This window comes from Dreissena polymorpha, chromosome 4, assembly GCF_020536995.1.
Source record: "Dreissena polymorpha isolate Duluth1 chromosome 4, UMN_Dpol_1.0, whole genome shotgun sequence".
NCBI classification, from domain to species: Eukaryota; Metazoa; Mollusca; class Bivalvia; order Myida; family Dreissenidae; genus Dreissena; species Dreissena polymorpha.
This window is the reverse complement of record NC_068358.1, coordinates 82032346-82049265: the sequence shown is the minus strand read 5'-3', so window position 1 is coordinate 82049265 and position 16920 is coordinate 82032346. Positions and strand designations below refer to the sequence as shown.

The window sequence follows — 16920 nt, the reverse complement described above, 5'->3', positions numbered from 1 at the left end:
TCTCATGGAGCTGCACATTTTGAGTGGTGAAAGGTCAAGGTCAAGGTCATCCTTCAAGGTCAGAGGTCAAATATATGTGGCCCAAATCGCTTATTTTATGAATACTTTTGCAATATTGAAGATAGCAACTTGATATTTGGCATGCATGTGTTTCTCATGGAGCTGCACATTTTGAGAGGTGAAAGGTCAAGGTCATCCTACAATGTCAAACATCATATAGGGGGACATAGTGTTTCACAAACACATCTTGTTTAGCCTGAGTATTGATCTGGGTGATGTATGTAATAATCTTGGTCATGTGAGTCAAAACTAGGTCACCTGATAAACCTTAAAAAACCTTGTTACCTCTTTAACTGCCATAATTATGACTAAATCTTGACAAAACATGGTCAGAATGTTAATCTTGAGTTTTTCATGGCCGAGTTCTTATCTGGGTAACAAGGGTTAAAAAGTACTCCAGGTTAAATCTTAGAAATGCTTGTAATATCTTTGATCATAAATTTAGCTTATGTAACAAATGCGAGAATTATGCAAAATTGAATATAGGATTGATGCGGTCGTTCCACAGTGTTCAAGGGAGGATGATTAAGGCTCTTAACACTTTTCAGTTTAATTAATTTCATACTATATTACAATATCTTGAAGTGCTGAAGTAAGTATCAAAGTAATACATGACTAGATATAAAATGAATGCTAGTTCAAGCTACTGGCCATATTAACATTAACATAGCCGAAAAAAATGGAAAAAGCAGTTTCAAGTAAGAATGCATTTTTGTGAATGTAAACGAAACAGCAATGCAGTATAAAATTTCAACATACAGGAATACATCAAACAAATTACATTTGCACTTAACATGCACTGGCTCAAGTCTAGATCTTTCATTTGCGAGAACTGTAAGTTAATAACGTGATACAGTGCAAACAAACAATAGTGATAAAATGTTAAAATAACAGAGAGACTGTGAGACAGACAGACAGACAGACAGACTGACTGGCTGTAAAAATAGCAACTCTACCGAAGTCTCAACATTACAAATTTAGGTCAAGGAAAAAGAAAATTTAAGTAAACCTAGATGAAGAAATATGGGCAAACTGTGACAAAAGATCCGAGCAACGAGACAAGTACTTGAACATATCATTTGGTGAAAGAAGACAAATATTAAGACTTTTATAAAGACCCATTTATTGCGTAAATATAACTGCAAGGAGAGAAACAATATTAGAATTATTTCTTTCGTTTCAATCCTTTTCTTATACTGATTGTATTGTGCATGACTGATGAACATGTACACTGTGTTTGCAAAAATAAATAAATATGCTTAAACTATAAAGACAAAGATGTCTGACAGACCGGTCTTCCCGCTCAGAACTTAGTGGTCAGTATGAACTACATATAATTACACAACTTGCAGATAACTACACAAGTTATTAGCCAATCAAATTTAGTTTAAAAATAGAAATGATCAATCGTGCATAGAAACCAGTCTCATCTTATTAAAGGATGGAGAGGACTCGACTGACATATTCTAAAGTATGGAATGGTAAAAGTATGATATGGTTACACAGTCACTCCCCTATGACTGCATTGTTATTCATGCAAGTTCAGTTAATGTGTTAGGGATTAAGCTAATGCAGAATACCAGAGGACGATGCCTTCCATTTTTTAGGCACCACTCTATTCAAATATATAACTGACAGTAAAAACTGCTTTGTTTTGAAATGAAAAAAATGACTGCCACACTGTTAGACCATGTAAATATATATTGCACCAACAGGAAAATTGTCAGTCAGGTCCATGAAATCGATGTGAAAGTGCGATTTTATGTACAAGCTGTAAATTGGGCGAACTGAAACTGTTATCACTGCATTAGTGTTATTTTAATGACATTCATTTTAAATATTTACCAAATTAAAAATGGACACTAATATACAAAATGCTTGTAAATAAAAATCTAGCAACATGTTATTAAGTTATTAACCCTCTATTGGCATATTTCAGGAACAATGTGTCAGTTGAAGGTGCTACCCACAAACAGGTTGTGGATCTTATCAAGTCTGGTGGTGACACGCTTACACTAACAGGTACCAGTGCCTGTGATTTGTATTTCAGTTATTGATTAAATGCTTTTCTGTGGTTTATATGGAAATATAACTGATTTACAAGCAATAATTAAGTGGTTGAAACAGTGAAAGATAACAATGAAAATCATCAACAATTTTCACTATATTACAGTAAAATAACATTGTTTTTTGACATCATGAAGTCATTATTGAAGCAAAATTCACTAGTTTAATCTGGTAAAAATCTAAATAATAGTAATAGTGATTCAATCCCCACTGTGGGAGCGTTCTTTAGTTCTCCAATATAGACACTAAGAAGTTAGTACTGGTTCTAGTCCCAGGAAACGGACTCAAGAGCGGCTCACATAAGCTTTAGGCTTTCAATGCAATCATGCTAAAATAAATAGGTCTAAATTAAGTAACAGTAAAAAGTTTTGGGTATTAATCTTTTGCGAATTAAAACTGATTATCAGAATCTACAGAAACCAACAAATATTGCCTATGTTATTGTTAAGTGTCAAGTTATTTAAAATCTGCATCTGTGTACTTGTTAGACAAGAGTGCATTGTAAAAGCAATGCCAAAATTGACCAGTGTTTTGCATGTTTAACATTAAACACTTATTTTAATTATCCCTTATGCGTAATTTTATGCATGATTTGAAATCTTTATTTGTTAAAAAAAGTAAACCTTTATTGGACCTTGATGCATGTCATCTTGTGCCCTGGTATTGTATTCCTGTTCTTTATTTTTGTATTCCAGTCATAACAGTACCGGAGCAGGTTGCCGACCGCTTAGAGCCGAGTGACGACTCTTCGGGACCGTCTTATATTGACTACTCTGAGAGGCGGTCCCTGCCAATATCAATACCAGACTACCAGACTGTGGCACAAAATAATGATAAATATGTGGTGAGTTGGTGGGCATTGATGGTCATGAATTTAATGATGTAATGTGTGTTAACCGGAAAGAGTAGTGTTTCATTATCATACAACAGGTTTCACATAATTGGCAACCAAGCTAAAAGTAGCCAGATTGCATGTCTTAAACTGTTTATTTTTAGCTCATCTATTTTATTTTTTTTAAATAATATGAGCTATTGTCATCACCTTGGTGTTGGCGTCGGCGTTGGCGTCGGCGTCAGGTTAAGTTTTGCGTTTAGGTCCACTTTTCTCAGAAAGTATCAATGCTATTGCATTCAAACTTGGTACACTTACTTACTATCATGAGGGGACTGGGCAGGCAAAGTAAGATAACTCTGGCGTGCATTTTGACAGAATTATGTGCCCTTTTTATACTTAGAAAATTGAAAATTTTGGTTAAGTTTTGTGTTAAGGTCCATTTTATTCCTTAAGTATCAAAGCTATTGCTTTCATACTTGCAACACTTACTTACTATCATAAGGGGACTGTGCAGGCAAAGTTATGTAACTCTGACTGGCATATTGACAGAATTATGTGCCCTTTTTATACTTAGAAAATTGAAAATTTGGTTAAGTTTTGTGTTTAGGTCCACTTTATTCCTACAGTATCAAAGCTATTGCTTTCATACTTGCAACACTTATTAACTATCATAAGGAGACTGTGCAGGCAAAGTTATGTAACTCTGACTGGCATTTGGACGGAATTATGGGCCCTTTATACTTAGAAAATAGAAAATTTGTTTTGTGTTTTGGTCCACTTTATCCCTAAAGTATCATAGATATTGCTTTCATACTTGGAACACTCGCAAACTATCATAAGGGTACAGTAAAAGGACAAGTTGCATAACTCTGGTCGTCATTTTTACGGAATTATGACCCTTTTTTGACTTAGTAACTTTGAATATATGGTTAAATTTTGTGTTTCGATCCACTTTACTTCTAAAGTATCAAGGCTATTGCTTTCAAACTTCAAATACTTTCATGCTATCACGAGGTTACTGTACCTGGCATGTTGAATTTTACCTTGACTTTTGAATGACCTTGACTCTCAAGGTCAAATTATTAAATTTTGCTAAAATTGCCATAACTTCTTTATTTATGATTAGATTTGATTGATACTTTGACAAAACTACTCTTACCTGACATATCACAATAGACATCCCCCGTGCCCTCCCCCCCCCCCCCCCCCCCGAATCCTTCCCCCCCCCCCCCCCCGAATCCTCCCCCCCTAATTTTTTTTTTTTTAAGATCATCTCACAAATGACCACCACACCCTCACACTTTACCCCCCCCCACCCCCCCCCACCCCCCAATTATTTTTTTTGAAACAGTTAAAAAACACAAATATTTATTTTTATTATTTTATTTTCGAAATACTGTCCAACCATCGCACCCAAGAATCCCACCCCCCACCCCCGAATTTTTTTTGCATTTTTTTCCCCGCATTTTTGGAAGATAATGTAATAAATGTCCACACCTTCACACTATACACCCCTCTTCACTCCACCCCTCCCTGCTTTGTGATTGAAAATGAGAGTCCTTTCACCTTTAAAAAGAAAATAGATGAGCGGTCTGCACCCGCAAGGCGGTGCTCTTGTTTAAGCTTGCTGTGGGTAAATATGCTTAATGCATCTATGAAAGACTGCACAGGCTAATGAAGGATGTCACTTCACGCACATGAATCCACTGGTTTTCCCAGAGTGCATCTCATTTTAATTGTTTAAGAAGATAAAAACCTAGTGTCCACTGAAAAAAGTTACCTTTTCCAACATAAACTTAATGAAATAAACAGTTCCAAATTATCTGTTTTTGCAACATCTTGCAGAAGGATATTATAAGAGATATTAGATATTACTGATCGTTGTTTGTGCATGATGTCAATACTAGCCATTTCAGTGTGTGGGTAATTTAATTACTTGCAGTGAATGAAATTATAACAAATCCTCTCTCAGCAATGAATCTGACACTGGCTTGAAATGATTTTTCATCTTGTGTAGATTAGGTTGTTATAATGTGTTGCTCTGACAAAATTATACACACAATTCAGGACTTCTGCAATATAATATGCATGCTGTTCAAAGCCTGATTATTCATTTGATAATTAAACTTAAAGTCATATAGGTTTTTTTCCATTCTAGGTGTTCAACATATACATGGCCGGACGCCACTTATGTTCTAGACGATACAGCGAATTTGATTCCCTGCATTCTCGGTTAAAACGCGAATTCCCAGACTTTAATTTTCCAAAAATGCCAGGAAAAAAACTATTTGCATTGACAGAACAACAGCTGGACTCGAGAAGACGGGGATTAGAGCAGTACCTGGAAAAAAGTAATCCTAACAATATTGGACTATTACACTAAGTGTTGATGTCTTCTCCTTACTGTTAACCCTTTACAACTTAGATACATATTTTTACGCATTTGTAGTCCCTAAGAAAGTTATTTTTAATTTTAGACCTTTCTAATAGATTCAAGCTTTTAAGGCTTCATCTCCAAACCTTAGATACTGATGAGCAGCAAACAGCATAAAACCTGAACAGACTGCAAGTTACTTGAAGGCTGGTCTGTTTTTATGCTGTTTGCATATAGCCATTTTCACTTTGCTTCTAAGTCGGAAAGGGTTAATATCCTCCCTTCTTATGCCCAGGGCCTGTATACAACAACTCAGTCTTTTAATGACAGAAGTATAAGGAATAGACTTAGACCCAAGAAATCTTTCTCCAAAGTTTGAATAGATGCACAGTGTTCTATATGAAAAAAATAATGTATTTGAGATTTTACATGTCAAGTTAGACCCAGCAATAAAGAATCATTAGCTAATTACAGTTCTAAGAATATTTTGTATTATTAGACTAAAAGCTAAATATTGGTTAGTGAATACAAGGCCTGATTGTTTCACAAATAGTTTTTAACTTTGATATATTCAGAGATTGCGAAATCAAATGTTGGTTAAGTCCATGATGTTCCAAAGCATATCAGACAAGTGAAAAATTAACAGTGTTTGCTATAATATTGATTCACAAAAAGGTTTATCAATAAAGTTTTTAAACAGACAAGAAAGCCAAAATGAGACTTTGCCACCCTTTATTAATTATAAAGTGGAATCTTTATTAAGTCAAGTGCCCCAGATAAGCTGCGTATCTGCGTCTTTCACCCTATTAAAATGTTTAAAAATGCAAAGAAATACAATATCATGCGTATTGAAAACGCAACCAATTTGACTTTTACGCAAATTCGTAAAACTTGATGCGTACGATACAAAATCTTCGATAAAAAATGCTTTGCTCATTTTAGGTATTTTCTCTTTGGAATTATTATCGTAACGCCGTGACGCTTACAGTCAGCAAGCTCAGCAAACGGTCATAGTTATTTAAACGCTATGCGGACTGGATTTCATAGTTAAATTAAGCGTCTGACCAAATATTTACGACGACAAACGTGCGTTTTCAATCTGACTTAATTCGTCGCTCATTGTGCATGTATTTGTAAAGCGTCTGTACTTTTAGTTTCTATTACGATGCGAAATAAAAATTGCTAAGAGAGGTCGAAAGACGTCCGAGATTGTTGCGCCAAAATATCAGCCGATCACAACCTTTTTCGAATCAAGAAAGCAAGAGCCAATAAGTGCTGAATCATTCGTGTTATTGATTTTGTTAGAAACTGTGTATACAGCAGTTGAGTTGACATCCAAAAACATGATGGAAAGTCTGTGACTGAACAAACCTCTCAAAAGTATAAAAAGGCATGTCCTTGGTTAGAAATTATCGACATTTTTTTAAGTTTATATCATGGACAGTTTCAAGGATTAAAGATATATAAGTTTATTAAAATTTATGATGATAGTTAACAGTTCTATTTAATCAATACAAGTGTGCAGCGTCAACAGACTGAAGTAAATCAGCAATTATTATTTTTAGGTATGCATTTTTATTACTCATTTTGAAGAATGGAATCACCCGATTTTTCAAAATCAATGGGTGAAAACCCTATTTCCAAAATAATTATCTGGGGCACTGTAAGTCTGAAAGCGGTTAGGGACAAGATATTTTCATTGAAATAGCTCTCTTGGGGATATCAGTTCTTGGCTTATTTTTATAACTGATACCAGGTGATATTCCCAATGACCAAAAGTATCTTTTCCCCTATGCTGAATAAAAATTCCCTTTGATTGTTTAACTCTCAGATTTTTGGAGCCCTTAATAGAGCTGAAAATTACAGAAAGATTTTGATGTTGTAATATCCTGACTATTAACTGATATCTTTATGCTAATTTTTATGCCCCCGGTAGGGTGGCATATAGCAGTTGAACTGTCTGTCAATGTGTCAGTATGTCAGTACGTGTGTATGTCAGTCTGTCCGTCCGTCCGTCCGTCCGAAAACTTTAATGGCCATAACTTTTTCAATATTGAAGATAGCAACTTGATATTTGGCATACATGTGCATCTCATGGAGCTGCACATTTTGAGTGGTGAAAGGTGAAGGTCAAGGTCATCCTTCAAGGTCAAATGTCTAATATATGGCGTCTGTCTGTCCGTCCAAAAACTTTAACATTTGCCATAACTTTTTCACTATTGAAGATAGCAACTTGATATTTGGCATGCATGTGTATCTCATGGAGCTGAACATTTTGAGTGGTGAAAGGTGAAGGTCAAGGTCATCCTTCAAGGTCAAATGTCAAATATATGGCGTCTGTCTGTCCAAAAACTTTAACATTGGCCATAACTTTTTCAATATCGAATATAGCAACTTGATATTTGGCATGCATGTGCATCTCACAGAGCTGCACATTTTCAGTGGTGAAAGGTGAAGGTGAAGGTCAAATGTCTAATATATGGCGTCTGTCCGTCCGTCCCAAAACTTTAACATTAGACATAACTTTTTCACTATTGAAGATAGCAACTTGATATTTGGCATGCATGTGTATCTTATGGAGCTGAACATTTTGAGTGGTGAAAGGTGAAGGTCAAGGTCATCCTTCAAGGTCAAATGTCAAATATATGACTTCTGTCCGTCCGAAAACTTTAACATTGGCCATAACTTTTTCAATATTGAAGGTAGCAACTTGATATTTGGCATGCATGTGTTTCTCACGAAGCTGCACATTTAGAGTGGTAGAAGTTCAAGGTCAAGGTAATACTTCAAGGTCAAAGGTAAATATATTTTTTTTTCAAAGCGGCATTCTCTTGAAGCTGCACATTTTGTGTGGTGGAAGCTCAAGGTCAAGGTCATCCTTCAAGGTCAAAGGCCAAAAAAATAAATAATAATATTTTTTTTCAAAGCGGTGTTCTCATGAAGCTGCACATTTTGAGTGGTGGAAGATTAAGGTCAAGGTCATCCTTCAAGGTCAAAGGTAAAAATAAATAAAATTAAAGCGGCGCAAGAGGGGGTGTTGTGTTTCTGACAAACACATCTCTTGTTTATTTAAGTTTTATATTAGTATGTGCTTTATAATTATTTAAAAGTATAAATTATTAAAAAGACAAAAAATGTTTAAGCAATAATATTTTTTTCCAATTCAAAGTATTTTGATGCTTAGATTCCAAATTCTTGCTTTATAGTTAGTATTCCCTTAATGATGAGGAAAGCTCTGGACTTATTAACTTAAAGATATACAATTTTCTGAGATATTAAACAAGAAAGGTATTTTTAAAAAGGTCAATCAGTATTGAAATAAGAATTAAGGTGTTAGTTTTGCCCAAAAATAATGCATGATGGTCAAACTATGGCTAAGTGACTCTTGGACCCAATATTGATTTGTCACCACTAAGAAAGCATCTTGTGCAGTGATTTTTTTGTTTTTGTAATTTCATGAAAATAAGTACATTAGCTTAAATAAGTGTGGTTATTCAACTGTCATTAGATTGTGGATACATGTAAAGAAAATGTAAGTGAATAATAAGTTAAATTGTAAGACACCTAATTTAATCTTATTTCCAGCAAATGTACACTGTTGACCTTGCCATTTTGTTGACTCCAGTATACATAATGCTTTTTAGCTCACCTGATTGCTCAGGTGAGCTTTTGTGACCAGTCTTTGTTCGTCGTCCGTCCGTCGTCCGTCCACATTTGTTAGTAAACTCTCTATAGGCCACATTTATTGTCCGATCTTCATGAAACTTGGTCAGAAGCTTTGTCCCAGTGAAATCTCGGTCGAGTTCGAAACTGGGTCGTGCCGGGTCAAAAACTAGGTCACTAGGTCAAAAAAAAAGAAAAAACTTGTAAACACTGTAGAAGTCACATTTCATGCCCAATCTTCATGTAACTTTGTCAAAATGTTTGTCTTAATGATATGTTGGTTGAGATCAAAAGTGGTTTCGGTCCGTTGAAAAACATGGCCGCCAGTGGGCGGGCAGTTTTCCTTATTTGGCTATAGAGAAACCTTGTAAACACCTTAGAAGTCACAATTTTTGCCCAATCATCTTGAAAGTTGGTCAAAACATTGGTTTTATTGATATCTCGGACGAGTACGAAATATGGTCCAGATCAGTGAAAAAACATAGCCGCCAGTGGGGGGGGGGGGGCATTTTTCTCTATATGTATATAGTGAAAACATGTGAACACCTTAGAAGTCACATTTTTTGCCCAATTTTCATGAAATTTGGTCAGAACATTTGTTCTTGATATGAGAGTTGAGTTCGAAAATGGTTCAGGTCAGTTGAATAACATTGCTGCCAGGGGGGGGGGGGGGCAATTTTCCTTAATTGGCTATAGAGAAACCTTGTAAACACTCTAGAAGTTACAATTTTGGCCCAATTTTCATGAAAGTTGGTCAGAATCATTGTTTTCCTTGATATGAGAGTTGAGTTCGAAAATGGTCCAGATCGGTGATAAACATGGCCGCCAGTGGGCGGGGCATTTTTCTCTATATGTATATAGTGAAAACATGTGAACACTCTAGAAGTCACATTTTTGGCCCAATTTTCATGAAATTTGGTCAGATCATTTTTTTCCTTGATATGAGAGTTGAGTTCGAAAATGGTTCCGGTCAGTTGAATGATATGGCTGCCGGGGGGGGGGGGGCAGTTTTCCTTATAAGGCTATAGAGAAACCTTGTAAACACTCTAGAAGTCACAATTTTTGCCCAATCATCATGAAAATTGGTCAACACATTGGTTTTATTGATATCTTGGACGAGTTTGAAAATGGTCCAGATCGGTGATAAACATGGCCCCCAGTGGGCGGGGCATTTTTCTCTATATGTATATAGTGAAAATATGTGAACACTCTAGAAGTCACATTTTTGGCCCAATTTTCATGAAATTTTATCAGAACATTTGTTTCCTTGATATGAGAGTTGAGACTCAAATTATAAGTCACCAGGTCAAATCTTACAAAAACAAAATCACTCCATATGCCAGAGTTTTGGTTCAATAATGATGAAACTTGACCAGGATGTTTGTCTGGACAATATTTAGGTAAAGTTTGACGTTTGGTAAAGATTGAATGAACCGACTCCTCTCAGGTGAGCGAACTAGGGCCATCTTGGCTCTCTTGTTCCCAATTGGGACTGGTGTTTTTTATGTCCCCCACTATAGTAGTGGGGGACTTATTGTTTTTGCCCTGTCTGTTGGTTGGTCTGTTGGTTGGTTGGTCTGTTGGTTGGTTGGTCTGTTGGTTGGTTGGTTTGCGCCAACTTTAACATTTTGCAATAATTTTTGCTATATTGAATATAGCAACTTGATATTTGGCATGCATGTGTATCTTATGGAGCTGCACATTTTGAGTGGTGAAAGGCAGGCACTGAAAGGTCAAAGTCAAGGTCATCCTTCAAGGTCAGAGGTCAAATATATGTGGCCCAAATCGCTTATTTTATGAATACTTTTGAAATATTGAAGATAACAACTTGATATTTGGCATGCATGTGTATCTTATGGAGCTGCACAATTTGAGTGGTGAAAAGTCAAAGTCATCCTTCAAGGTCAGAGGTCAAATATATGTGGCCCAAATCGCTAATTTTATGAATACTTTTGCAATATTAAAGATAGCAACTTGATATTTGGCATGCATGTGTATCTCATGGAGCTGCAAATTTTGAGTGGTGAAAGGTCAAGGTCATCCTTAAAGGTCAAATATATGGGTCAAAATTGCTCATGTAATGTCACTTCTGCAATATTGAAGCTGGCAATTTTATATTTGAAATGCATGTGTATCTCATTGAGCTGCACATTTTGAGTGGTGAAGGGTCAAGGTCAAGGTCATCCTTCAAGGTCAAACTTCATTTAGGGGGACATTGTGTTTCACAAACGCATCTTGTTTCTGAAATATTTTTTGAGTGTTTCATTGTAAAATTTAAATGGTATTGATTTTGTTAACCTACCATACCGTTGCCATATTTCAGCCTGTGCAGTGAGAGTGATAGGGGAAAGTGAAACCATGCAGGAATTCCTAGCAGCCAACGAGGCAGAGCAGGTAACATTCATTTACTACTAAAAGTTTGGACAAATTGTGAATGTAAAGAAACAAATGTACAGGGCTGAACATTAACCGAAAAACCAACTTGCCCTGCCGGGCAAGTACTTAGAAAATCTACTTGTCCCTGAACGTAAAGCCGCTTGCCCAAACATGAAATATCACATTAACTGTAAACCTCATATATTTTAATAAAGATCAATATGATACACCACAAAACCTTTTTTTATTTTTGAATGACCAGGGCTTTCCTTTGACCCGAGCTCCCGGGTTTTGACGCTTGAAAATTACAGAAGACCCCTTTTTGACTCTTGAGAAAATTACGTCATGCGTCACATTTGACCCGGGGGAATATACCGACTTGCGTCAACGAGATCAAAAGTTGTTAAGACTAAGCGATAATTGGCTCGGGGCGGAGTATCTCATTTAGTACACGCTAATCGTTAACGCCCGTTTCCAATCATCGAAGCACAAGTCCACCCAGTAGGCGGAGTTTGGTTAATTAAGAAATCTAGTATTGACCAATTAAAACACTGCTGGTTCGATGACGCGTGTATTAACTTTCCATTATTTATCATAGCGTTTGTTATCAGCTGTTTGCGGAAAAGACGTGTATTAAACCCACCTAGTTGCAATAATCCAACTCCCAGCTATTGACCCTCTGAGCTGTACGTATGTACTCATAAAAGCTCAGAGCATTTAAGAAGAACTATAAACCCACCAAAACAGAATGGACTCATCCGCGTCAGTTTTAATAATATTCAATATAAAATAATAACATCCATATCCACATAACACCGTAAAGCATATTTTGAGATATTTCCAGAGTATGGCAGAATGTATTTCCAAAGCTGAATGCACCCATCACTGTTTCGCTTCATGATTGCTCAGTTCAAAGACGCGCGAAAGTTATGCTGGCATATGTACTGTCTACAACGTCAAATTACACGCTTTGCATCAAAGTTGCTAAAAATAACTATAGAACCGATACAACTGGCCTTGTGGCAAAGTGACAATTTTTGCATGAGCTAATTGATTACAAAATACATGTAGGCGTAATAATTGACCGTTGGATAAGGCATAGAAAACGGCGTGTTTGTCGCACATCTTCCGTGAAGATGGCACATGAAATAATTAAAGGGCGTCGGAATTTTCGATGGGATTAAATACGGAGGCACCTTTATCGGCGAGTAGAAATAATTTCCTTTTATAGTTTACCGATTTATAAAGGCTATTGTGTTTAGGTACCACCCGTATGTTGTTTTTTTTTTTTGTGATAGCCAGCGGAAATGGTTTTTTTTTCACATTTTGTATTTCATTCTTAATTTAATAGTCACGCGAAACGGTCAAACAAAGTTATTGGATAAAGTGTAATTGTGCAAAGTGTAATTGTGCTAGTGCATTCGGAAAATGTCGCAGAGAAACCTTTTCGAATTCGGAATCGGTAGTAACTCTGAAAGTGTGTGTAAGACGCCAACGACAAAGCGTACTTTAGATCTAAATGACAGTGCTCCTAACACCCCCAAACGTGCGAAAGAAGAACATATGACATATTACTCTGCTGTATACATGAAGTTAATGTTGTATTAGAATACATGTTTTGTATTTATTAATCATTGAAATATTGTGTTTAAATGCATAGTGTTGTAGTGACAGTAAAATGTAAGAAATAAATGTTAACATACATGTATCTTTTTATTTGTTGCTTTTTATATATTATATCTCAGTAATTTGCTTAAATTGCAAAAAATCATTGACTCTCCTGCGTTATTATTAGGACTCTCAGAAGTTTGATTTTGACTCTTGAAAATATGGTCCCAAGAGTCCTTGACTCTTGAGATTTGAGGTCTAAGGAAAGCCCTGAATTATTAACAAAATGATTACTGCAATTAAAGTCTAATGAAAGTCTAAATTACATGCTCTTTGTTCTTTTTTGCACTTGCCCGGGCGGACAACTAGATTATAAAATAACTTGCCCGGACCCAACTTTTACTTGCCAGGGGCAATAGGACAACCGTTAATGTTGAGCCCTGATGTACATTTTATGGAAAAGCACTTTTTATGAACAAGCTTTTTGGAAAAAATAACACATTTTGGCATCTGCATGTTCAGATTTCATAGCGCAGCCTTGAACATGTACGTCATGTACAAAATAAACTTTGTTTTTTATATACATCTTTTCAAAGGGATGCTATTCCTCATATGGGTCTGGGCTCAATTTTTCATAGCAAGGTTCTAAGGACCAGCTTGAAGGCTTTTATTCAGTTTTGTATTTTTTCACCCATATCAAATAAGTTTGAAGTTCAAGTTTGTTAACCCAAGTATGAAAGTTGTTGCAAGAAGAGACCTTTTTACATTAAGACATTTGCATTTATACTCTAAAGGTTGGTTTAAGATTTGTATACCCCTGAAAGGATGCCATAGGGCAGTGGCACCATCCGTCCGTCAGCCTGGCATGTGTTGCTTCCATTACTAAATGCTTTAAGATTTTTACCTGATTGGTGTGTGAGTCTAATGCATGACTTATAATGTCATAAATACATTACCTGCTATCTAATAGCTTATAGCTTTCCGAGGGGAATTAACTCATCCGGAATTTCAACTGGGAATCGGCCACCTCATTACCGTAATACAGGCCAGGTTAAACATTACTGCAACGCAACCTAGGCAAAAACCGGTAACCAATCCTCAATATTCGTTCCGGATCGACCAGGTGTAGACGTGTCTTTTACAGCTCTGAATTGAAAATTGTTTTTCGATTTATTTCACTTGGTTGATTGGGGTTTTTCATAGATAAATTGTGTTATTTATCTTTGTACTTCTTATTCGGAATATTTTATGTGGATTTTATGGACTTCTGTTTCAGTTGTAAAGGTAAACCATGCTTGCTTTTGTTGAACAATGGTTTATTTCTACCATGCTGGGTGTTTTAGGCGCGAAAGAGCACGTGCAAAACGTTTTTCTAATGCGTGAAACTTGTTTTCAGCTTTGCTGCCATTTAGGTACATGCTCATGTCTAATGCATGACTTTCAAGGTTGTATTTCGTTATGGTCCATTGATTTTTGGAGAATTCAGGGTCTTGGACTTTTCTCTAGAATAACAGTTTTCTTGATTTTTTTCCAAGACGCTTGAAGATATTAACCTTTTTATGCTCTCGGTAGGGTGGCATACAGCAGTTGAAGTGTCCCTCAGTCCGTCAGTCAGTCTGTCCGTCCGTCCGAAAAATTAAACATTGCCCATAACTTTTGCAATATTAAAGATAGCAACTTGATATTTGGCATGCATGTGTATCTCATGGAGCTGCACATTTTGAGTGGTGAAAGGTCAAGGTCATCCTTCAAGGTCAAAGGTCAAATATATGGCTTCAAAGCGGCGCACTAGGGGGCATTGTGTTTCTGACAAATATATCTCTTGTTTAGTGTTGGAGTCTATCTTCATGACTTACAGATCAAGTTTTAGTTTTGCCAGTCCATTGATTTTTAGCTCGGCAACCCGAGGTATTGTCATAGCCAGCTCGTCGTCCGCGTCTTGCTAAAACCTTTACATTTTGTTAAGGTTTTGAACATTGGCTTTTAAATCAAAGTGCTTCAACCTACAACTTTGAAACTTCACATGTAGCTGCACCTTGATGAGTTCTACATGCCACACCCATTTTTAGGTCACTCGGTCAAAGGTCAAGGTCTCTGTGACCTCTAAAAAAAAATCTGACAAGCTTTCATTTATTAATAAGTGCACCCGCAGCCGTGCGTGGCACCCGTTATGCGGTGCTCATGTTGAAGAAGTTACCTGTCTTGGACTTTTGATTTTTCTTTAAAATAACACTTTACTGGAAATTTTGGGAAACACTTTCAGAAACTGACCTTGTTTGTGGTGTTTGACGAAATTACAGGCCTTTGATTAAATTTTTTGTCTCAAATAACTCTTTTGGGATATAGCTGCTGTGCTGCTTCAAGTCACAATATTAGGTAATGTTTCACAAACACAGCTCTTATTTGATTGTCAATTTTCTCAGTATTGCTTTTTATTTCACATCATCAATTAATTGGTAAAAGCCTATTTCAACAAAATTGAGTTTTTTAAGTTGGAGAACATGTTGTCTGAAGAATAGTGTATTAGTAACATGTTCCCATGCTGTGACATTTTATCCCATAGAGGATCACTAGGATTTTTTGGGGGGGAATCAGTTATCAGGAAGATCCCATTATTAACACTTAAACTATGCCTAAATTGGTGCTGATACTGTATTGACACTTAGTTTATCTAAATGTAAGTGACTTGGCCCGTGATCAGAGGGCCACCTTGTAATATCAGAAGGCCACCTTGAAATGTTATCGAGTGCAATTTTAAAATTTCTTAAAAACATCAATGTTAAATTTTGATTGTAAACATTAAATTTGATGGGCAATGTGTTAATAATGAAACCATTGCCTGTAGGACTCTGTTACCACGGATGTTGAGCTGAAGGTGATGTTGCCAGACCGCACTATCTGCATCGTCACTGTACAACGCAATGACACTACCGACAATGTATATAATGTAAGTACACATCATCAGCTAGTGAACAGCACTTGTGTATGGTAAGCCATTTGTTTCCTTCTTTATAAAGAGCCTGTAAAAGGTACGTTCCCAATTGAGAAAAATCTACAAATTTCCAACTGCCGCCTGAACATTTCCCAAAGGTAGTAAATTTTCTTTCACAAAAAAGTGAACAAATAAACTGAAATTTAACATTTCAAGACAAAAGGCATGTTATGATTATTTAAATTGGTTTGTGCAACAAAGTACCAAGCAATGATTTTTTTGTAATAATTCTCAATCTAACGATTTCACAACACAACTTTTTCCGATTTCAGGGTTTTCCCAATTGGCATGGGACCGGTACTTTTCCTAAGTAGGCAAAAAAATGCTATGTGTGATAGTTGAACCAATTGACTGCTAATATTAAGGAAGTACTTAACAATTAACTATGTAAATTGTGAACCATTTTGTTTATGAAACACAAGCACCTATATGAAGCGGAAAAGTCAAGGGTCAAGTTTGAGATATGTGGTCTCTCATGTAAAACATCCTCATGGCAAAATATGTATCAGTTTTCAATATTAATTTAAGTATGTAGAAATTTTAGCTCAACTTGACATTAGAGATGAATGAAACACATAATATTGAAATAAACATTGTTTACAATGTTATATATTTTATGAAATTTGCAGTTTGTTGCATAAAATAATCTGGTCAGAATGAATGAGCTGGTATCTGAAAAAACACGTGCTTAATGACATGTGTGTGAAGTATTGTCCCACATGACATGAGTCTGTCTAATCAGGGACAATACTGTCTGTGGAGACTCTATTTTCATTTTGGAGCGACTTCCTTTAACCCTTTACCCTTTATAAACGCATTTTGAAGCATTTGAAGTCCTTTAGAAAATCAAATTTAATTTAAGTCCTTTCTTAATATATTAAAGCGAGACTATACGATTTTGTCAAATATTTATGAATTTATATAAAATGTGTAAAAAACTTATTA

The 16920-nt window shown here is 36.0% G+C and overlaps 1 protein-coding gene across 1 annotated transcript in view; it reads left to right on the top strand.

The window, feature by feature from the left end:
• The window catches only part of LOC127879289 (sorting nexin-27-like), a 53690-nt gene that overhangs the window by 9927 nt on the left and 26843 nt on the right, over window positions 1–16920 (top strand). Inside the window, exons 2-6 of the mRNA XM_052426065.1 lie at window positions 2000–2082; window positions 2823–2971; window positions 5121–5313; window positions 11323–11393; window positions 15829–15930. Coding sequence (XP_052282025.1) covers window positions 2000–2082; window positions 2823–2971; window positions 5121–5313; window positions 11323–11393; window positions 15829–15930 — 598 coding nt within the window. The remainder of the gene's footprint in view (window positions 1–1999; window positions 2083–2822; window positions 2972–5120; window positions 5314–11322; window positions 11394–15828; window positions 15931–16920) is intronic.